Source organism: Electrona antarctica (assembly GCF_951216825.1).
Source record: "Electrona antarctica genome assembly, chromosome: 22".
Taxonomy (NCBI): Eukaryota; Metazoa; Chordata; class Actinopteri; order Myctophiformes; family Myctophidae; genus Electrona; species Electrona antarctica.
The window spans coordinates 24,332,300-24,355,444 of NC_136805.1; the positions used below are offsets into that span (position 1 = coordinate 24,332,300).

The following is a 23,145-nucleotide window of genomic DNA, read 5'->3' on the forward strand; positions in this document are numbered from 1 at the left end:
TAGTTCAGCAGGCTGGTTGAACCACTATCCACCCTCAGACTCTCACCCCCCCCACACACACACACACACACACGCAGTCATTAGTGTCAAAATAAAATAATAAACACCCATGGATATTTTTTTGTACCTTATGAAATCAGAAGTAACCAAATCCTACTTCAGAATTAAAATAATTTGTTGCCAATGTCTTCCCCTAGTGAGCTTTCATCCACTCATCCAATGAAAACGAAACATTAAAAGACAAAAAAAAAACTAAGTAGCCTACCCACCTCATTGTATAAATCCACAGTTCGATACCAAGATCTATGCCTGCCAGCTTGCTTGACTTATCCTCATAGTTCACTACAAAAGGCCACAGGGTTTATGGCTCAGTAATGATTTATAGGGCAGAGGCGGGTCAGGAAATTCCTGTTGCGTTCCTAATCGGCGGCTATCAAGGGTCCCAAACAGAACTCAAGTTTACTTTAGTCGAGCGAGCTCTTGATGAGCACTTGAAAGAGCTTCCCTAATGACAGGAAGGATCTCAATCATAAGCTGTACATGCCAGACCAATCTTCAAGAGCACAAGGTCCAAAACAGGAACACCCCAACATGAATAAAGAAACCTCAAACATTGTGTAACCACAATTCTTTCATTTGCAAAAAGTTGTATTAATGAGGGAAAATGTTTTGTTGTAAATGCACGCCAATGAGTTTTAATAATATGCAAGTCTAAATGGTTTAACTGACTGCCATCCAATAATTGATATAGCCTACCCAGGCAGATCAGCCAGTAGTTTACCCAGCATTGAAAAACATGCCAAACCTACCGTCATGTTTGGTTCAGTCTCATGCTCAAATCTGATTTACCGGCATTAGTCTTCCATCTATTATTGTGTTGACAAAATCCAAAAAGGAAAAAAAAAAAAAAAAGTTTTTGAAAACAAGATAAAGAAGTCAGATGTATATGTCATATGGGTTCTTTATGAGCCATTTGACCTAAAACATCTTAAATTAGTCTTAAACTTACTCAGATTGTGCTTCCCAAATGACAGGTTCACCGTTCATCTGAAACACTCGGCATTGGTATAAAGCTCCTTCCCAAGTCATCTTATTTAAATAAAAGGACACACCCACTTCTTTTGCAGCAGTGCACAGGACAGGTCTATTCTTCACCAACATGCCAGCACATAAGCACACCAAAAAAAAAAGCTCAGAAAGAATAATGATCACAGCACAAGACATTTTTATATGAAACTTTATTGGCAAAAACAAAACAAACAAACAGCCATTCAAGTATTTACATTAAAAGACAGGAACAGACAGGAATTCAAAGAGAATGATGAAATGCAACATTTATAAAAGAGAATGGTGTAACATTTATAAAAGAGATGGTGAAACATTTATAAAAGAGAATGGTGAAATACAAACATTTCTAAAAACCTTACATCTTTTAACCAGCCTTATAGCCCATTTCCTTTTGAGGTTAAGTTTAACACACTAAGTATAAACCAAAAATAAAATGGGTGTGCTTCATGTATTCTTTTTTAAATTTATGTTTAGGCCATTAACTAAATGTTTCAAAACAAAACATACAAACTGACCACATTTGGTCTTAAAATTAGTTACTGTCGGAGTCAGAGTCCACAACGTATTTGACAGGTTTCTTGGCACGGGACGGCATTTCCCTCTCTGCTGCAGGAGCCTTAGCTTCATCGTCTGAAATGTGGAAGCTGTCGTCCTCTTCATCCCACTTCTTGGTTTTCTTTAAAGGTCACAATGAGAGGCACATGTAAATGAATATGTTTTTTTTTAACTACAGCTCTGAAAGCTGTGCTTATATAATTATACACACTGCGAGAGGAAACCCAAAACCGGCAGGCCAAGTAAAACACCCAAAACTAAATTCCTTTCCTCTGCCAACCTCTTGGGCAACAAACCACAAGTGTAACATCTAAAGTCACTTCACTGACCTTGGTGGCAGCCGTGGTTGTTCTGCCTTTGAGACGGGTCATGAGGTCGTCTGAGCTGCTGTCACTATCGTCTTCCACAGCCTTCTTCCTTTTGAGGTCAGGTTTCCCCATGGCTGCTGGGGCTCTGGCAGGGGCTTTTGCATCACCCTCAGAGTCGCTGGAGTCAAACGAAGCGATCGTCTTGGTAGCTTTCTTGGCAGGGGCTTTTGCATCACCCTCAGAGTCGCTGGAGTCAAACGAAGCGATCGTCTTGGTAGCTTTCTTGGCAACAACAGGCTTCGGTTTAGACAGAGCATCGAGAATGGACGGTTGCTTGGCATCTGGGGAGAAATGGAGCGGTTACAGATTGGACACCAAAACTGAAACAATGTTTCACTTAGTTATGTTTATGTATAAATGAAAAAGTACACATTGTACATAAACTTAAATCTTGCAGATAGTTAAGACTATGTCTCATAGCTATGACAACACAAAACTAAAGCAAAGACAGTTGGTTGAATCCAAAGTCTGGTTCAGCTTTTAGCTGTAATAACGCAATTCCGTAATATAATGTAAAAAGTGAAACTTCATATATTCTAGATTCATTAAATATTTCACTTAAAGCACAATGATCTAGAATATAAGTTAAAGGTCAGGGAAATTAATTACAGATTTTAAGACTACAAACTGATGATTATTTAGCATTTAACTGCAGTCCTACCTGCAGACTTTTTGGAAAGAGCTGGTTTCTTGGCAGCAGTAGGTTTCTTGGGTGCCGACTCTTTGGCCTTTGGTGCAGCCTTAGGCTTAGCTGGGGGCTCCATGTCAGGTTCCTCATCAGACTGAGCTGGGGAGGAGAGAAAACAAAAAACATCATTAGTCAAGTTTCAAGCCCCAACAATTCTCATAGTCCGCTTTATAAGGCATCATATGAAAAGAATACTTACAGCTGGACTTTCCTGTTTTGCTCGTCACCACTTTCTTCCTGTGCAAAAGAAGAGTCAGACTGAGGATTAACTCCTTAACTTTTAACCACTTGACCCACTGAGCCATTGACAAGAAAACTCTAAATTATTATATACATTTAAAAAATATCACAATGCATTTTGAGCTTGTAGATAAGCCATTATTGAAATAATGACATGGTCAAAATTGGGATGCAGGGTTAAAGCCCTGCATCCCAAAAAGGGTTAAAGTACTGGAGAAGAAAAAAATCTCCAGGACTATAAAACTATAGGAGTAGGACCGTGCCGACATCATGGACCAATACCGTACATGTGGAAGTTAACCTTTAGCTTCACTACTGTAGAAGCAGACAAAATACAATTAATACACCATCGATAAACAAGGGAAGAGACTGCTGCATAACAGTCTCTGGTGCAAACTGTACTCCCCATCATAATGTCGCAGCCTCGCGTTCACACTTACGTGGCCCTGGGGGCTTTGGGTGGTGGCGAGGGGTCAGCCACTTCACTGTCTGACATGTTGCTTTCGTCAGAAGCTGCTATGAAGCTGCTGGTGTCAGACATGTCACTGAGGACTGCTTTATTTTTTGGAGCTTTGGCCTCGACAAAGTCATCATCGTCCTCATCCTCGCTGTCCACACTGTACTTGACCGCACCTTTGTGGAGCAGGTGACAATGGTTGTGTTAATGTTTTCCATGTGCTTGTCATGGGCGATTCTGATTATGAGTTCTCTCACAGAGGTTCATTGCTCAACTTTGGTTAACTTTAGAGAAAAGTCATCCTAATCAGACATCAAATAATTTCACAATTCAGTAATAGAGCTAATTTTGGCAATTAATTTCCCCTTGCATTGTTAAAACACTCCCAACAATATAAACAATTTAACCGATTCTCATATTTTGAATCAAATTGATGTGTTTGTAGTTATGACACCATGTTTGGATCAGTGTGTTGGCAGTTATCACCCATTACAGAAAGTCTATTCAAGAGCATGGGAACACCCCCGCCACACTCCAATCGATCAATTTACTGACGTAGGATATGCAATCATTTTTTATAATTAACTGACATCATTTAAGGGGATGTCTTGTTTAGTGTTTTTATTTTCTCTGTATTTTTAATGTCTTAATGCATTTGTATTTTGTATTATGAATGTCTTTTTTTCAAGATTGCACCTGTTTTTATTGTGCAGTGTTATTTTTTTATTGTGTTGTGTTATATGTATTGTTTGTCATGGACCCCAGGAAGAGTAGCTGCTACTTCGGTGGCAGCTAATGGGGATCCATCTGAATAAATCTAAATCTGAATAAAATCATCTCCATGATTTGTCTGTAATCACAAGATTAGGTATAGTGTCTGTCAAGCACAAACCGAAGTTAAAGTTGAAGGCAATTAGCCTCAGGAAAAGAGACTCAGTGTTTGAGTTTCAATGTGCTGACATGCTTGATGTGATTTCACCAGCCATGCAATGCAGCAAATTAAAGCATTTTGGACTGAGGCTGATTCTAAAAATGCCTTGAAAACCTGACCCAAGTTTTCTGAAAAACTTCAAATATTTATATACCAGCAAAAAATAATTTTTGAATACTGTACAGAACCCCAAGAGGGGTTTCCATCCAGAAGGGTTATAACACCAAAAGGGGTTCCCGCCCAGAATGGTGACGGGCCCAGTAGGTGAAGATTTATTACATTTTGTTTTGCCACAGAGATGATATTGAAACACTTGATATACATTAACCACATGAACCCTAGACCCGTCCCCATTCTAGCTACTCTCATGAACCTTGGCGTCCCCTCACAATAAGCAGGCAAACATTCCACGAAAATAGACGACCTACAAGTTCATAATGCGTTTGCGATGCGTTGTGAGCTTGTAAATTGCCTATTCTTGCAGAAGAGATTTTATGTAGAGGGGCGAAAAGTAGGGGACCAGGTAGACCCAGATCAGAAGTATATTGGGTGTAAGTAGTTTAGTTAAGCTAGGTGATCAATTAAGAATGAGACAGTACTGCAGCATAGAAGCAAAGAAAAAGAGAAAGCCACCTCATCCCACACTCACATATAGCCCGTTTTGGATGCGCCACGTTGTGAGCTTGCAGGTCTGCTATTGTGTGACCGAGCAAAAATGAAGACTTGTTCGTGGTCTCACCTTTGGTTTTGCGTTCGACCTTGGCCCTGGGTGCCACCAGGTCATCTGACAACATCTCAATGTCTGAACCAGACTCTGAATCTGACCAGGGGTTTCTCTTGGTCTTCTGCTCCACAGGCTTGAACTGCAGGGTGGTTTGCTTGCCCGTGTTTGATCCTCCTGGAGAAACTGGTACACAAGTAGTGGTAACAATAAAGATCTAGAGTATAGCCATGTTATATTCTTATGAACTTGATATCAATTCAATTAGGTGGAAATAAAGTTTTGGGAAAAAAAAGAAAAAAAAAGGTATCTCCAACTTGTCAGGGTATGCAACTAGGCCACAATGTGGCACAATTTAATTACTGCACAGTATTTGTACCCATCCTACAGTATATGCTGGTTTATCTGTCAATCATTTTAATCACTGTGGTCCCCATTTTAGGCATGACATAGGTGAAACGTTTCCCCACAGTTCAAAAATAGTGAATTATTGCTGATTGGCACTGTATAATACAACCACCCCTCATTATATTAGGGGTGGAAATTAAAATCGATTCATAGATTAATTGCGATGCGGAAAATCGTTTTGTATGTTGCTTAAAAACATTAAGCAGCTTTTGTTTTGTTTGTAATGTAATAAGAGATACTACAAGTACAAAACAAAATCTGTTTTATTATGGATCACTAGAAAGCACTTTTAGTCAGTGTGGGAATTGGAATAGAGATGCATCAGAAATGGATTTATAATCAAATTGACAGGTATCTAAATATTTCTGCCCCGTACTAGATATATCACCTTTTTCCTTAGCGCCAGCCTTGGTCTTAGCGCCAGCCTTTGTCTTCTTTTGCAGTCGTTCTGCCAGACCCATCGGCTCTTCCTCACCATCTTCTCCAAACTCAATCTTTGTCACTACAGTCTCGCTCTGAAAAAATAATTTCATTTTATTAAGGGAAAAGTCCATCCCAAAATGCCTGGTGAAACATGTGAAAAAGATATTGTCCCCCAATCTAAAACTGGTTGTGCCATGCCCTGTGGCAACAACAGTTAACTGGCAATGAGGCAAATACTTTTTCGAGCACCAGTAGATAAAACAAATGGAAATAATGCAGTGCAGTAAAGTAAAAAGGTTTCCAATACCGTTATCTCTCTCACACATACATATGGTCATTGGTTTGTGTGAGCTTGACCAAATTACACACCTTGACTTTCTTTTGCAGCTTGGCCTTCTTGACGGCTTCATCCTTCATGGCACTGGTAATGCGTGGGACGACACGGCGACCATGTGGTGAGGGCTGGTACTCCAGCTTCACCTTCGCCACTTTCCCCTTGCCGCCCTTACCCTTAACTACGGGCATGACAGCGTCTAACTTTTCCTGCGCCTCCAGACGCTACAAAGAAAAGAGCAGGACAACGTAAATAATGATCGGAACCAGATACCCGAGGAACAGGAACCATGTTAATGTCAGATGCAACAGGATGGACTTGTGAGTGGCAACACGAGCACAGCATTACTCAAAAAACAAAGTGATTTGTGTTTAGTGCACAGTGGTCCTTTGAAAGTCACATTTATACTTTTAGATTGCCATTTTTGCTGTGACAGTATGCAACAAAAGTATGTCAGTATTTAATTTCCAGTTGGTTTCTCCTAGATTTTTTATCCCACGATTTTGAAACCCATATTTTAAAGCATACCGGTAATTCAAATTTTAAATTATTGCCTTATATGGGTTTTCAATGATACCTCAATGTTCAACCCCTGAATTTACCATGATCCAAAATGTATATAATAATCAATTTTAATGTTATTTGGATGACCTTAAGGATCATAAAAAACCTTGAACGATTACTATTGCAATTTATTTTGGGTGAAATCTTAGATTGACTGGCCTGTAATCATTTTGAGCAATAGGTAGTTTGTTACCTCCAGTTCCTCTGTGAAAGCAGCCAGGTCTGCCTTCCACAGGTCTTTAGGACTCTTGGTCTTCAGGACATTCAGCTCGGTCATCTACAGGACAAGGATTTGAGACGGGAGAAGAAGCCATTACACAATGAAACATCAACGAACCACCCTTTTCCAGTCAGCTGTTGATGCAGATAAAATGACAAAATGACAACAAGTGACATTTTGTCATTAGCCAAATGAACCCTATAGTGACCATCGAACGCATTGTGAGCATGTAGACCTGCCATTTTAACAGAATGTTCGCCTATTATGATATGAGCTGCCCAGAACATTAATTACAACGAAGGTCACTGTTGAATCACCTTGGCGTCCCTCTGCTTGCACAGCTCCTCTTTCTTTTCTTTGGTGAGGTACCACATGGGCATGCTCAGCAGATAGTTGTAGTCCGGGGCATTCTTGTCTTCTGGTTCCTCTGGAGTCTCTTCTTCCTCCTGACCATCCTCTGCATGCTCCTGCATATTTTGAGCGGGGAAATAAAATAACATTTTATTAAGATTCTGAGTTCTGACTTATTTTTGTGTCTGGAAGCAAGTATTCAACCACTTAAACCCCATTACTTTGATGGTGTATCCCCTGGGATTCTGTAGTTTGTAGTTGGGGACTTTTCCCCTCTACACTAAATCTTTGATCAAACACGTCACAAGCTTGTAGATCTGCTATTTTCACAAAATGTCACTATTTTCACAAAATGTCTGTCCATTATAACATGGCCAGAATAGTAATGCCATGGTTCATGTGGTTAACATGCCACATTTTTTTTTATTGAATTTTAATCAAACATACATGAAAACGAAACGACTGACAATACATACAACCGAAAACAAAACAAGACAATATACGTACAATACACACAAGGGGAGATGTCTGCCTCTCTTCTCTATCGATGATCATTCATAATACATAAGTACCTCAAACAGGTGCATATACAGGTTAAACAGGTTTAACTGAAACTATACAAAATCAGGTCTTATGGTAGAAACATGAGCAATCCATCTAAACCAGTTATCTGTGAAGACTTCAACTTGACCTCTGAAGCTGAAGGTAATTCTCTCCATAATAAATATACTATAGATTAAATCAATCCATTCATTTATAGTTGGTATTACATTTGTAAGCCACTTTTTTGTTAAGGCTTTTTTGGATGCCACCAGCAATACCCTCAATAGATACTGATCCTGCTTTACAAATTGAAGTCCCTCCAGATCTGCAAGATACATGGTTTTAAAATCAAAAGGAATGTCAACACTAAAAACTGCTTCCAGGACACTATGGACACTTCTCCAAAATGGAACCACAGAAGGGCAACTCCAGAACACATGAAAATGATTTGCCAATGTTTCCCCACAGAGTCTCCAACAGTCCGACTGATACGTGTAATGTCTTTTCTGGGCTGGAGTGCAAAAGAAACGACTCACATTTTTCCAGCTGAATTCTCTCAACATGCCACATTCTTTATGAACACTGCAGAGAGCAACACACCTTTTCTTGGCTGTCTTTCCAAGCCTTGACCGGGTCTGAGTCATAGCCCATCTCTTGTAGCATGCGGATCAGCTCCTTTTTTGGCTTGTTCTCTGGAGGTGCAAAGGGGATTTAATTTCATTGCATTGCACGATTGCAGAATTTGCAATCATGAAAACAAACCAAATTCTATGCATTCATAAATGCTCATGCAGGGGTGTGAAAAATCTAACAGACAAAGGTAGTAGACAAAGATGATTACTTCCTTGCCTCGAAATACAATTTCACCAAAGATGACCTTCCTGCAACAAGTTGCAAGTAAAAAGTCTTTGTCAATGGAGAAATGTGTTCTTGGCAGCACAACCTCAGCATACACGGATGCAAACGGGGAAAGCATGTTCACAGTGTAAATAGCGTACAATGACCACAGGGGTGGGGATCTGGGGGGTGTGTAAAGTCTGCACTAGGCTTCAGTCTGAAAATGTAACCCGATATTGCTGGAGCCTTCAGAAACAAATGTTTGGGTGGCATGCTGCTACTCACCGATTACCAGGGTGCCTTCAATCTTCTCCAGGATGAAGCGTGCCTGGTTGGTGAGTTTCGCACTCTCTGCCCCCAACATGCCCACCAGCCATTCCTTCCTCAGCCCATAGTACTTAAGCCTAAGTTCATAGAAGGCCTTCATGATCTCAAGAACAGAGTCGAACTTCTTCAGGCCGCCAACATGATCGAACAGCACCTGAAGGAGACAGTAGGAGGTGCTTGTTGAAAAAGGAACAAATTGAACAAAATTCCAACAATGTTCTCAAGAAGAAAAAGTAATGTGCATGCAAGGAACTTGCTTTGCAATGCGTTGTGCGTGCGACTCGTTGTAGGTCTACTATAGTTGGCATGCGACAAAGCATAAATTGAGTTTATGGAGGTGTGTTTCAGATAGTAGTTACCATGGAGTTGCAGGTGAGCGAGGTCTGCAGTTTGAAGACCTTATGGAGTCCAGCAGCCTCTGCTTCCATCAGCTTCTCTTCCGTCATCTTGACCATGAAACGCACCGTTGTGTCGGTGTGGTACTCCTTGTAGTCCGTGATCAGAGCGGGAATCTTCTCTGTGCCGTTCAGCATGGGCTCCAACACGCTCTCCTTGTAATTCTAGAAAGCAAAGGACCAGAATGGCAGCGGAATGAGACAGATATAAGTATTTGGTTGTACTGATGAACGCAGCCAAATCAAGGGCATGTATTAGAAATATACAGAAAATAGTGAGGGGCCAAGGGCAGACTAACCTGAGTCCATGTTTTGACTGGCAATTCAGAGATTTCGATGGTGGTTGAGTCGATGATGGCCACTTCTCCACTGTTCATGTACTGGTTCTCATTCAAATGTTCAAGGGTCCCCTTGAAACCCTTGTAGTTGGGAAGCTGCAGGCAGGAGAGCAAAGTAAATACTTAGTGTCTAGGTCTTTCTCATTGGATTGCTGGACCTTAAATATAACAAATATATATTGGATAGGGACTCAAGTTGTGCAAGTGCAATGGATTCCTTAAAGAAAAGCTTTGCTTTTGAGCAGCATAGGAATATCTTTTTGACAAAACTAAATGTTATAATTTTCTTTCTAAAAAGAAATGTTAACATCCATTTCCCTCTATAGAGCATAAGACTAGGAGCAGAAGATTAGGTATGGGTTTGGTTAACATAAAGGTAAGGATCTGTGCGGGGGGTCTATAGGCATTCCATGCCTTGACCCTCCTTGCGACCTGGCATTAAACCATACAAACTTCTCACCATGGGCAGCGGCTCTTCTTCGTTGAGCATGAGGTGAACGTTGCTGACGATTTCCCTGATATCGTAGTTGGGAATCTTTGTGGACCAGCCGGTGCCAATGCCGTCGGCTCCGTTCACCAACACAAGGGGGATAATGGGAATGTACCATTCTGGCTCCACGCGCTGATTGTCGTCAAAGTTGGACTTGAGCAAGTTGTCGTCCACAGGGGGGAAGAGGAGACGGGTTAAAGTGCTGTAGGAGAGACAAACTTTATTAGTACAGCATCAGTGATACATAGAATGTAGCTCAAGTTACGTTAGATGATCAGATCAGTCATGTAGCCAATAGCACAATAGTCATGTAAGAGAAAATAGCAGATCTACCAGCTCACATATGTGTTGCGAGCCAAGTTGTAGATCTTCCATTTACTAGTTTTGAATAAAATACAGATTACAAGTGTCTGACAAATATACCCAAAACAGGGTTAATGGTGGTGGTCAACATGTTTTTAAATAGAATTGTGTCCATTTGATAACATCACACCAACAGTCTACCAGAAGCAAGAATCAGATCTATCACCTTGAATTTTAATGAAATGGTGTACTAGTAGGAGACTGAACAAACAGTCAAAAAGGACACGCACATCAATACCTATAGGCTGGGTGCTGGATCAAAATGAAGTCATATAAGAAATGAAAAACTCAGCACACCAATTCAGGCTCCCAAGTATCTTTACTTTAATTCGGTATGAAATGGTGTACTCCCCTAGCCTGGTGAAACCACTCCCCCTGCTGGACAACATGAGACGATGCACCCCAAACCAATTCTGGTCGGAGCTATATGCGGCTGTATGCGGTCGCTAGAGGCGGGATCAACGCGAGACTTATGACATATTGAAGCTGTGCCACAGCGCAAATGTAAACACAACCTAATGTTGTTTGTCCCGCTGCTTCCGGTTCATCGTATCTGCTTGAGAGCCCAGATGCAGGCAGGAGGGAACTTGTGAACTCAATACTGCCGCAATCTGGCAGAGTCAGGTTAGTACTCCCCAGCAAATTGAACTCTAGAAATGAGGGCTTCTGACCTGAGCATGGTAAAGATGTATCGAGGGCTGGCAGAGTCCTTGCCACCATGGAGCCTGGTTCCAAACTGACCCTTGGGCTGCAACAGGTTCAAGTTGTTGCTTCCCACAAAGTCCTGAGCTAAGCCAATAATGGTCTGCATCAGAGAGGCCTGGGGAAAACGATTAAGCACATAATTGAAACGGATCATGAAATATTAGAACTGAACAATTATGACTATTATGATCATCCCAAATATTTTTACGGGATTTTGTGATGTGGCCCGTTTATACAAGTAGGCCTTTTTGAAATCACACTGTGGCAACAACAGTTAATTGGCTTTGTAGCTAGAACTTTCACAACTCTTGGATTTGGCTTTGTAGATGTTTAACAATAATTTAATTTACAAGAAGTCTATACAATTAGGAGAGATAACGGGCAAATGTTGATCAAAATAACAATTGTACATTCTCTAATGGTACCACCTCAATACAGCATGGAATTGTGGACAAAATCATATAGTTTTGGGTCTGAGAGGCTAAATCTCATCAAATGGTGGTCCGTGCGTGGTTCAAATGTAGAATAAATAATGGGCCACTGTAAAGGTTATGTGGTCTCAACAGCTCACCTCGCCGTGGTGGTAGGCCGACATCTCGGCTATAGAACCAGCCAGCTGGGCCACCTTCACCTCCCGCTTATCGTTCCTCTTCATGCAGCAGAACAGCACCTTTCTCTGACCTGGCTTACAGCCTAAAACACAACAGGAAACAATACATGCATCACCATGATAAGTACTGCTACAGAGGTGAAGTAGAGGGAGTGTGTGTACATGTTGTCAATAACAAACGTGTAATGCTGTGTTGTGCACAGCCATTTTACTTTGCAAATACTGCAATACTACGTAGTTTGGCTCATATATTAGTCATCATTTGACTTTTTGCAATTATGCAGCCAATGTGTCGAGATATTTGTTCCTTTTATTTTTTGTTTATCAAGTAAATTGTTCTCTTATTTTATCAAATCAGGGGTTAATTGATTTCAAGATAAAAAATTATCAAATCAGACTTTTTCAAATTGATTTCAAGATAAAAATTATAATGAGTCAAAACATCGGTAATCTCTGATTAGAGGACCCAAGAATCTGGTACCGGTTAGACTCCAATTAAGCCACTCAACGACCATTATCAGGCGAAGTCGGACATGCATCAGGTATTACATAATCTATATCGCTTACCATCAACTAGACAGGGGATCGACCTCTCGTTGTCAGAGTTGGAAAAGAGCACCAGCTCCTTGTTGACAAAGTCATTATAGGAGAGAGACTTGGTGGTTTGACCGTACAGGTAGTCCTGAGGGGAATAGTGTAGAGACAATGGAAGATGACAACATGACCTCTTGCCATAACGCGTCACATTTTTACAGAATTCTGTAATATAATATTGGCATACATTTCCTACAAAAGCACAATGTACTTTCCCCTCAGAACATGCCATGAGAATACAGTTTTTTTAAATACTTTGTAGGTACCTCTGGTAGGTTGTTTTCCCTTTGGTGGCGCCTTTTGTTCATGAAGCTGGTTAGCCACTCTTTACGCTCCTCAATCATCTTCTTACTGAAGGCCTGAGTGAAATGCAAGAATGGGATGAATGCAATGGTGTGGCGAGTCAATCCTGACCAATATCCAGGGCTTGCACCCTTCAATTCATTCACTGTCTCAATGATAGCAATATTTTAGGGCTGGATTACACAAAGTGTATTAGCCAATAGCCACAGTTCAAAAACAGATATTAATCAAATGGTAGGTGAAATGACACCATGGCCTATTGGCACTACACCATATTGTATGGAAAAACAGGTCATGAAAATACCTTCAGTTGTTGACCAGAATTAATTAAGATTTCAGGCATATTTGGTTCTGCCAAACAAACACTTTTTATAGGTGCCTCAATGACATGGAGCCAGGACACTAGTGACGGAGAGATGGAGACATCATACCAGGGTGATTGCCTCGTCGTCTGCGACCCCACCGTACTTGAATGGAATCCGATGCTTCTGCATGTCAGTGAAGTACTCTTTGGCCTCCTTGGCTGTGCTGGTACCCAAACCTAAATAGACACACCATGTTAGACATGCCAACACTCCAGCAATGAAGAGATGTGCATGTGAAATAAGAGTGCTTACTTGTTCTGGATTGTACTACCACACAGGGGTTTGAGACAAACCTTTGTAATACTTGATTCTCCAAGATTTTAGGTTAGACTGCTTCTCCTTCCACTCGTCGAATTCCGGGATACTGTAGAACGACACCTCCGACTTCTTGGTAGTGGCCTGAAGGAAGAGTTACAATAAGATCACTTAAGACCCGTTTCATAGTTTTGTTGTGCCATAATAGTTGTATTATTTTTTTTATCTCGTGACAATATAGTCACAACACCAACTTTGATGAGGCAGTATTGATTAGTTTTCCAAATAAGGTTCTTAATTTCCTGAAAAACGTATATTTTTCATTTCCTGAAAAATGAACATTTTAGAGTTGGGTGGTTTCTTCGACAGCAGAGATACTTATTGAGAGCAGACATACAGTAGATGTCAGGAATACATAGGCCAGGGGTGGGCAACTGGCGGCCCGGGGGCCACATGCGCCCCCCACCTTCACTTAATGTGGCCCTCAGGTTAATGTCAGAATACTGAATACTAATTCCACAACATGCAAACATGACCCACTTTAATTAGTATCTACATTAGTAGATCATTGCTCAACACAAGTATAATTAAAGGCATTTGAAATTACATAAAAATGTAAATTTTCAGGATTCCAATTCAAATATAGAAAAAAATAATTCAAGATTTCAATTCGAATATAGCAAAAATAGCCGATCTACAAGCTCAAAACGTGTCGCAGCGCGACACGTTTTGAGCTTGTAGATCGGCTATTTTTGCTACGACAATAATATATGGCCCTCTGGAATGAGTGTGGAAATATAGTGGCCCTCTCCATCGTCAAAGTTGCCCATCCCTGACATAGGCCAACAAAAATAGACTGGCGGTGAGCACACTTGTATAGCCCAACACTTGAGAAAATTGCAATTCACCTGCTCACCCCTGGTGAAGAGGCTATGGACAAAAGCACATTATATTTTACTAAGCCTGTACCTTAATGATGGGGGTGATGAACTCTTCCAAGAAGTTGTGGCGCAGCAGGGAAGGCCAGTTGTGATGGATGAAGTTAATCAGCAGACCTTTGATGTGGGATCCATCCTGATCCTGTTAGTAGAAGAGAAGCAGACAGCAACTGGTTACATACATAACAGAGTTCTTAATCACATAAGCCCCATTTTGTTTCTAAATGGCCGTTTACTTTTCCTTCCAAAAATAGCTAACTTAGAAGCTCACGGCGCATTGCAGCATGTTGTGAGTTTGTATATTGGCCATTTACAAAAAAAAGGGTTAAAAATTACAATTAGTACGATCCTTCAGATAAATGCACTTCCCAAATTTTATCCATTTCAAAAGATTATTTTATGGCCATTTTATGGTTGCTTTTAGACAGGAAAGTTAAGTGTGGCAGATAAATGCGGGCAACCATGCAACAGGTCTCCATGATGTGAATTGAAAACAGGGTGTTTGAAGTTAACTGCCATGGATTTATTGTCAGTGGTGAATGTGAAATGAAATTGTGAGCACACCTGATCGGTCATGATCATGAGTTTGCCGTAGCGCAGAGACTTCAGAGACTCCACGTCACTGTAGTTTTTCTTGTACTGGAGGCCCATGATCTTGATGACGTTGTTGATCTCTGCATTCTCCATGATCTGAAAATGTTGTATTGAGTATTCAGCTGTTTGTTTAACACAGTCATAGGAGGATCAAGACATTTCTTAAATGGAGGTGCATGAATAACAAATGCATACAGTAGCAGGACAGGGCTGAGCATATACTCTGTAACCTAAAAAGCTGCAAACCTGCTTGTGAGTAGCTTCCCGAACGTTCAGCATTTTACCCCTGAGGGGGAAGACCCCGTAGCGGTCCCTGCCGACCACACCCAGACCAGACACAGCCAGAGTCTTGGCTGAGTCTCCCTCAGTGAGGATCAGGGTGCAGCCAGAAGAGTTCTTCCCACCTGGGGGAGGATGGGGTTACAATACATTATTTCGCTTGAAACCCACATTCAGGAATGAGCGGGTGAATATTTCAAGAAACTTATATAACAATCCCATTTTGTAATGCAACTCAATATAATTTGTGTTGGCCATGGCCAGATGTTTACCTGCATCATTGGCATCATCCAACTTGGGCACGCCCTTGATTTTGGTGTGTTTGACAGCTGAGCACTTCTTATTGAGTTGTGCCTGAGCCTTAAACTTCACCCAGTTCATGATGCTCTCCACGATCCCACAGGTTGTAGCCTGAAGGCGTAAAGAAACACAGCGTTGGGAATGCTTTCAGGAAGAACAGGTGGCTTAACAAAACAGTTGGTCAGAAAATGCTTATTGCTAATGAATACAAATTTAGACAATCTGTATGGTATGTTACTACAATATAGCCTGCGACGCGGACTCCCTACTCTTCCACCGAGAGATTTCTTATAACAAATCGAGTGTGGTAGGATGGTGTTATTAGGGCTGTCAAACTGGAACAACGAGACACTACATACACACAGATTGTGAAGGTCTTTTTAGAGATAATGGTAGCCTAAAATGTAGTGTTGGATACAGAATAAAGAGGTGTGGTTTGTTCATACCTGTTTGATGAACTTGTCACTGAGAGAACAGGTCGATCCGAAGCTCTTCGGCTGAAGAGTCATGTTCTCTTTGGTCTGAGAGTCAAAGGTGGGGTTCTCAACCAGGCAGTTGACAAACAGCCACATGTGGTTTTTCACCTGGATAGAGAAGAGCACGTCACTTAGTTAGAATTAGGGTGAAACTTGGCCCAACCGTCTGGGCACCTAGGCTGCTGAGTCGTGCCGCAGGTTCGACCCCTGATCCAGACGGCCTTTGCCGCGTGTCTTCTCCCCCATCTCTCTCCCCATTTCCTGTCAGATTACTTTCAATCTATCAATAAAGGCAGAAAAAGCCAAAAAAAAAGGAAGAATTGGGGTGAAACTTGGAGACACGCACCAAGTCCAGCTAACCAGTAACCATGGTGGAAAATGTGAATGGGTCCAAGATTAAGTGAAAGCTGGCCTCTGTGACGCATTGGGAGCTTGTAGATCTGCCATTTTCACCATTTGAAATAATGTAATAATCATTAGAGGCAAAAGTTAACCGTGATATTGATTATAAGTCAATGAATGAATCAGCCAGTACTAGAGCAGCTGTGGTACAGGTACGCTGCGGGAGTGTACCTGGAAAGGCTTGACAACTACTCCGGCTTTGTTCTTCTTCTTCACAACGTCAATGAGCTTGGTCACCACCTGGTCAGCCACGAAGTCTGTGTGCCTCCCTCCCTGGGGTTCAGAGGACAAAAACATTTTAATGTTTAAGTTTAATGTGATGAAATCCTCAGAGGGCAGTCAAGCTCCACACTTTGCTGCCAAAGAACATGTCCTGCTAATTCAAATAAATCCCCCAGAATGCTTTCTGCTCTTCACCGAGGATATGCAAGTACAACACAGCAAATTGTTACCTTTGTGGTGGCAATACTGTTGACAAAGCTGACTTGCTGGAATCCCTTCTCACTCATGGTTAAGCACACCTCCCAGCGCGGATTGACCACCTCATGGATCACAGTGAGGGGCCCGCCCAGCTCATCAGTCTTGTCCTTTAAGTACAGATCTACGTAGTTTCTGAAACTTGTCACCTGGAAGACAGAGGGCATGGTTGTGTTATGCAAGTCTGCGAGTACAGTGCAGAATGCAAATAGCTAAACAAAGTACATTTCTGATTGATTACTTTGCCACGTGCCTCTTTTTGCAAACTGTTTGAAGATTTATACAAAGGAATGCTAAAAGAATAACCCAGATAAGCTCTCAGAGCTTGTGTCCGTTAGGGTCCTGTGTATTAAATTCCTCAAGAAATCCAAAGACCAAAAATAATACAACATGCAACATCATATATACACGAGTAGTAATAACAAAGATAGATATGCCCATGTATGTCATAGACATACCATGCTTATGACTAATGAAAATCATTACCATGATTATGACAAATCATCATGTAAAATCATTAGTAGTACTGTGGTCGGCTGCGTATGTATGGTATGTAGGCCTGTCCTTGGTGGTCCCTAATTGGCTGTTGATGGTGACGTAATTACTTGCACAAGTGCTGTAATCGGCTGCGTATGTCGGTGTTGTCCGTCGGCCAATGGGGGACCACCATTCTTGATGACGTAACTAAGGTACGTGGGTAAGAATGGTGGTCCCTTTATTGGCTGTTGATGGTGACTTAACTACGGTACGTTTCAGGGTAGGTATAAGGTCAATAACGAGTCTAAAGGATTTAGAACAGCAGTTGTACCATAGTAGCAGTACTAGAATGCTTAGCGACAAGGTATAAGCAAATTAAGGAGCATGTTAACTTACAGGCAGTCGCTTGCCATTGAAGAACACACGGACCCCCTTGGAGGTGCCAGCGATGTCATAGGCTCGCCTGGTCATGAGGGCCACCGTGTCCCTGTCTAGGACAGACATTTTGAACTTGGGCAGATCAGGCTTGAAGGTGACGACGGTGTACTCCTCCCCGTTGAAGGGTTTGATCGTATGCTCCCCAGCACGACCCATGTTGTCGTACCAGGTCTGTGAAGGGAGACATGAGCAGGGAGACGATCGAGATGAACAATTCAAGGTAAATATGAGTCAGAATCAAGGGTGGCTGAATTTCCATCCTTACCTGCTTGAAAGTCCTCTTAGATTCCTTGCAGGAAGTCTCTACAGTGAACTTGGTGCTGAAGATGTTGCATAGCTTAGCACCATATCCATTACGACCACCTACAAGAGCAAGTAACCGGATGAAGATGCTATTCACGTTTCTTGAAAAGCCATTTTTAGTCGTCAGACAACCATATTTATGTCCAAAATCATACCTGTAACTTTCTTCTGATCATCGTCGTAGTTACTTGAGGTGAGCAGCTGTCCAAAAATGAGTGCTGGCACATAGACCTTCTCCACCTTGTGCTCCACCACAGGAATACCCTTCCCGTTGTTCCACACACTGATAATGTTGTTCTCACTGGGAAACAGGGTAGAAGAAATATCACTACCCGACTGTGGAGGTGGCCTAGCATTTACAGTTGGTCACCATTTTGACTTTTAATCACCGGCCGCACAACAGTGCTGTACTCACGGGTCAATGTTGATCTTGATGCAGGACATGGTCTGGTCCCTCTGCTTATTGTCAGCAGCATTCACTGAGAAGATACCAAAATGTACAGTTGAATACAGCTGTTCTCAATGGTAACACTTGCCTTTTTAACCTTGGGGACAATAGTTAAGTTTGAGGAAGACAAAATATTGTACACTGTAGTATTATCCTAGGGCTTTTACTCACCTAGGATCTCATCAAAGATCTTGTAGAGCCCTGGCACAAATTTTACATCACGGCAGTTCAGTCCCTCCTCTTCATCATACACCCACATTTGCTATATGAAGAGGTTACTCATGTCATTACACAACATCCGCGTATAATTGGTCCAGAAACATTTAAGATTATTGTAGAAAACCATCAGTGTCTAGTAGTCCAATAACAGTCAATTCTCACTTCGCAAAGTCAGTTAGTTACTTTTATGGATACATTTGTATGAAATATGTTCTATTTTCATGCGTTTTCAGAAGTAGTTGCATAACATTACAGGTCGTTTCAAGTTACCTGTGTGACCGGCTCCACCGAACCAATGTAGGAGTCTGGTCTGAGCAGAATGTGCTCAAGCTGGGTCTTCTTTTGGTAGATTCTCTCCACAGACAAACGCTTGGGATCTTTGTCTTTTTTTGTCTTCTCCACTTGCTTGTTCTCGAACATGTTCTGTTGGAAAGATTGTGGTGTCAGATTTCAACAGGCAATGACTTTTCTTGTAAACTCTGCGCTCTGACTTTCTATCCACTTAGATCATCATCATATAAATAAGGTACTGGGTCGCACATCGCACAGTGGCAAGACAAGTAGTTTGAATTATTTCCTACATTAAAATGATAAACGTTTCGGCTACCGGGCCTTCATCAGTGTGTGGAGTTGATATGAATGTCAGTTCATTTTCCAGAGGCGATAGTGTGCAGGTGCACATCATAACCACTGATCACTTCACGATGACACGATGACACAATGTTATTAAGATTAAGAACAGGGAACCATCATGTTGATTTGAACAGACAGAATTGTCCACACATTAACATTGCATCATTTTTGCACTTATCTTATCTTACCAAAACGTGCAAGTGTTACAGTACCAGCCTACCAGGGTTGGCATCTGAAAACATTCAAAATGGAGGGATTCCCACGTCAAATAGCCTAGGGGGATTATTCGACCTCATACACATGTCACATGGTTTGACCATGTGGTTAACATTTAGTGTATGTCATTGTGTACTTAAATGAACGTTTCGTGAAGATTCTTGTAAACCAGACAAATGTTCTAGTATGGACCCTATAGGGCACAGAAAAAACGGTTTACATTTTTTTATTTTCACCCTGACAATATTTACCATTAACATCCTATATAAAAGACAAAAAATTCAAAGTTTCATCATTCTTTAAATAACATATGAAACTAGGGGGTTTTCATGATTCTGAACCCATTCCAAGCATTAGTTTGGCACAAAAAAACACTCCTTGGGGCTAAAAACAGCCATTGAGGTCAGCACATTTGTGATGGCCGTTTTTAGCCCAATGAGTGTTTTTTCTGCAAAACTAATGCTTGGAATGGATCCAGAATCATGAAAACCCCCTAGTTTCATATGTCACATGTAAAGAAAAAGAATGATGGCATTTTTAATGGTAAATATTGTCAGGGCGAAAATAAATAATGTAAACCGTTTTGTGTCCTATAGGGTCCATAGAACAGAAAAATCAGACCCGTCTGAAGTGAGTTGCACTGTACTGTACTTATGCTGTACGTACTGTACAAGCCCTCCTCCCTGGCCTGTGTGTGTGTCTGTGTTAGGCTGTGCAACAGTGACACTTGGTGGTGAACAATGCTATTTTTGTGCTCGGAGTCGGACACAGCCAGGGACAGACCCAGGGACACAACGTCTTTACGGAGTGTCCCTTTGCATCTATCCCACGCGAAATGGTATACAGACAGATGGTGTACTGTAATTCTGCAAACTGTTAATAAATATTTCAATCAATCAATACAATTTGGGGGATAGTATCTTCTTAACTAAAGATCTTCATTGTACATGCAACTACAAACAGACATAGGCCTACTCCATATCACACACAATATTTTAACTACAACAGTATCGTCTTCTCTCAGCTCGTTAACTACTAGTATAGTTAACTACCGTAGTAGCGCCGCCGCCACCAAGTGCTAACAGAAAGACCAGGCCTTTTTGCAAGTGAGGCAAGCGAAAAACACATCATGTCTGGAAAACAACAGCAGACTAAAAATATATCGTATTCTGCACCAAAATACATTAATTGTAGTGATTGTACAGTTGTACACATTGCTAGACACTAGACTTTAGTGGGTGTCACACGAGATCTTTTTGATAAGAGCTTTCTTTGAGTAAAATGGGACCCCATAAAATGCAAAATGGCAGTATCGTACGTTGCATGAAGAGTAGACTAGGCGCATAATTTAAAAATACTGTCGGATAAACAATTTAGGTCTAAAATGTTTTGTATGGTGTTACAAATTAAAACGTGGCTATTGGCTACTGTTTTCCCTCCTTCAGAAAGCTAAGTTTGCTAGTAGCACCGTGTGCCTGCCTACCTTCAGCGGTACAGCCTGTGCCATTGTTCCTTTTGTGTTTATAGTCCTGCAGTGGAGACGAGAGAAAAACGACAACCGACAAAACGACAATATGTTGTTATCTCGCCTAAACCTACGAAATGTGTACTTTGTGTAGGGTTGACGGCGACAACTAAACTACTACGAAGTAAGAACCGAGACGGCTACAGCTGCCGGTCATTTGAAATTTTGAAAAGTCCTTCCTTGCGCAGTTGCGCTCCTCGAGTTCTCGCGCCAACCGCTTTAGGACCTCTGACTGACAGCCGCTTAGACCAATCATAGGAAACCTCTTGTTGCTTAGTTCATTTCGGCTGGCCAATGGAACGGATCGTTTCTGGAACTACAAATCAGGAGCCAAGGGGTTTAGCCATAGAGTATATATATAGGGTTTAGCCCGCCCTGCTGTCTTCCAATCCGATGCATGACAAGAACAGTCTACGTCAAGTACATTCTGGTCCAATCAATGCCCCTTTTCTGTTCTGATGTTTTTTATTTGTTGACCCATAATAATAATAATACAAATACAAATAAACTCTATGGAGAAACCAACATAGCGTCGCAGTCCCGCCTCCTACCCTGGACCAGGAAATGAAACCCAATGCATTATTCTCATAGACATTTCTTAAAGTATTTATTTAAAGACGGTTACGCCGCGGACAAAGCCAACTCGAGTCGTGACAACTCATGACAACACAAACAATATTTTGGATCAAACAAATAATTACAAAGAAGAAAAACAACAAAAAAAGTGTTGTAACCTGCCGTTTTTTTCTTCTTTCTAATTATTTGTTTGGTCCAAAATATTGTTTGTGTTGTCATGAGTTGTCACGACTCGAGTTGGCTTTGTCCGCGGCGTAACCGTCTTTAAATAAATACTTTAAGAAATGTCTATGAGAATAATGCATTGGGTTTCATTTCCTGGTCCAGGGTAGGAGGCGGGACTGCGACGCTCTTTGCATCATGACATGCATGGAAAACATTTGACCATCTTGAATGCAAAGGTACTATTGTAAGTCATATATTGTACAATGTACACTGTCTGTGTGTGCGTGTGCGTGTGTGTGTGTGCGTGTGCGTGTGTGTGACTGAGATACAGGATACAGAGCTTTAACTTTTTAACAAAGACCTTTTTAGTTTTAACCAAAATAATATGACATAATAAGACAACCAGTAGATGGGGCAATAACCCTTTCTATTCTTTTTCTTTTTTGTAACCCAAAATAGGGCATGCATCCATTCCATCCTTCCATCCAAGTAAATTCAATTATTTATGGGGGACTCTGTGTCTGTTGTTATCTTTCCAAGTGTACATCCCTGTGTCAAGATATGCGTATTAAATAAATGGTCCAATACAAAAATAAAGTATGTACATGTGATTTGAAATTGAAATTATATTTGTTTTAATCATACATGTTAATTGACACACTTTTTCTCCTGAGCTGTTATGGCTAATTGCCACCATCCATGATTGATCTCATCTTCCTTGTCCAGGGCGGAGGAGAGGGCATAAAGTGGGACCCACTTTATGCCCTCTGCAAACTGGCTGCATGTGTGGTTTGTCCTCATGTCATGGATAAGGTGCCTTTCACCACACCCCCTGTCCTAATGGCCTACCAGGGCCAAATACAGCGACTAAAAGGAAAGGAAAAGAAAGCCAGCCAAAGCAAGAAAGACAGAAAAAGAGAAGATCCCCCTTTTTTTGGATAGTAGTATGATAGGAAATGGGGAGAGAGATGGGGAGTGACATGCAGCAAAGGTCGTTTGGATGGGGATTCGAACCCCCGGCCCCGACACGCTGAAGTTGAAGTTCCTCTGCGGGAAATCCAGCTTGGTTGTGTGCTTCAACGAACCCAATTGGATATCATCATCATCATCATCATCATCATCATCATCATCATCATCATCATAACCTTTATGTATGCTCTTTAAATACAGTTGAGGGGCAGGCCCTCATTTTCATTGTAGCCGAGACAACAACAGAACACAACACT

The 23,145-nt window shown here is 41.4% G+C and overlaps 1 protein-coding gene across 2 annotated transcripts; it reads right to left on the minus strand.

Moving 5' to 3' along the window:
• Positions 1-1,441: 1,441 nt before the first annotated feature.
• top2a (DNA topoisomerase II alpha) lies at positions 1,442-21,414 on the minus strand. 2 transcript variants are annotated; one of them, XM_079492555.1, is made up of 36 exons: positions 21,137-21,414; positions 19,075-19,227; positions 18,757-18,847; positions 18,553-18,616; positions 18,293-18,438; positions 18,100-18,197; positions 17,793-18,005; positions 16,895-17,068; positions 16,614-16,715; positions 16,011-16,148; positions 15,537-15,675; positions 15,232-15,389; positions 14,956-15,081; positions 14,423-14,533; positions 13,492-13,597; positions 13,265-13,374; positions 12,797-12,889; positions 12,504-12,618; positions 11,898-12,019; positions 11,293-11,441; positions 10,229-10,460; positions 9,730-9,864; positions 9,395-9,595; positions 8,994-9,189; positions 8,472-8,563; positions 7,295-7,444; positions 6,951-7,034; positions 6,229-6,417; positions 5,825-5,951; positions 5,047-5,214; positions 3,360-3,552; positions 2,879-2,916; positions 2,653-2,778; positions 2,222-2,272; positions 1,953-2,149; positions 1,442-1,744 (listed from the first exon to the last, which is right to left on the minus strand). In XM_079492555.1, the coding sequence occupies exons 1-36, from the start codon at positions 21,158-21,160 to the stop codon at positions 1,601-1,603; spliced, it is 4,755 nt and encodes a 1,584-aa protein (XP_079348681.1). In that variant the 5' UTR covers positions 21,161-21,414; the 3' UTR covers positions 1,442-1,600. The 2 variants fall into 2 exon arrangements, with proteins under 2 accessions (XP_079348681.1, XP_079348680.1); XM_079492554.1 differs by having other exon boundaries at positions 1,953-2,272.
• Positions 21,415-23,145: the final 1,731 nt, after the last annotated feature.

What these genes read in the sequence shown, in the direction of transcription:
- top2a (XM_079492554.1), bottom strand. Translation starts at nt 21,160, where the DNA reads ATGGCACAGGCTGTACCGCTGAAG. An exon ending in GTGACAAGTTCATCAAACAG is followed by an intron (nt 15,676 to 16,010) that starts GTATGAACAAAC and finishes TTACGCCTTCAG; the next exon opens with GCTACAACCTGTGGGATCGT. An exon ending in TCATCACCCCCATCATTAAG is followed by an intron (nt 13,598 to 14,422) that starts GTACAGGCTTAG and finishes CTCTTCCTTCAG; the next exon opens with GCCACTACCAAGAAGTCGGA.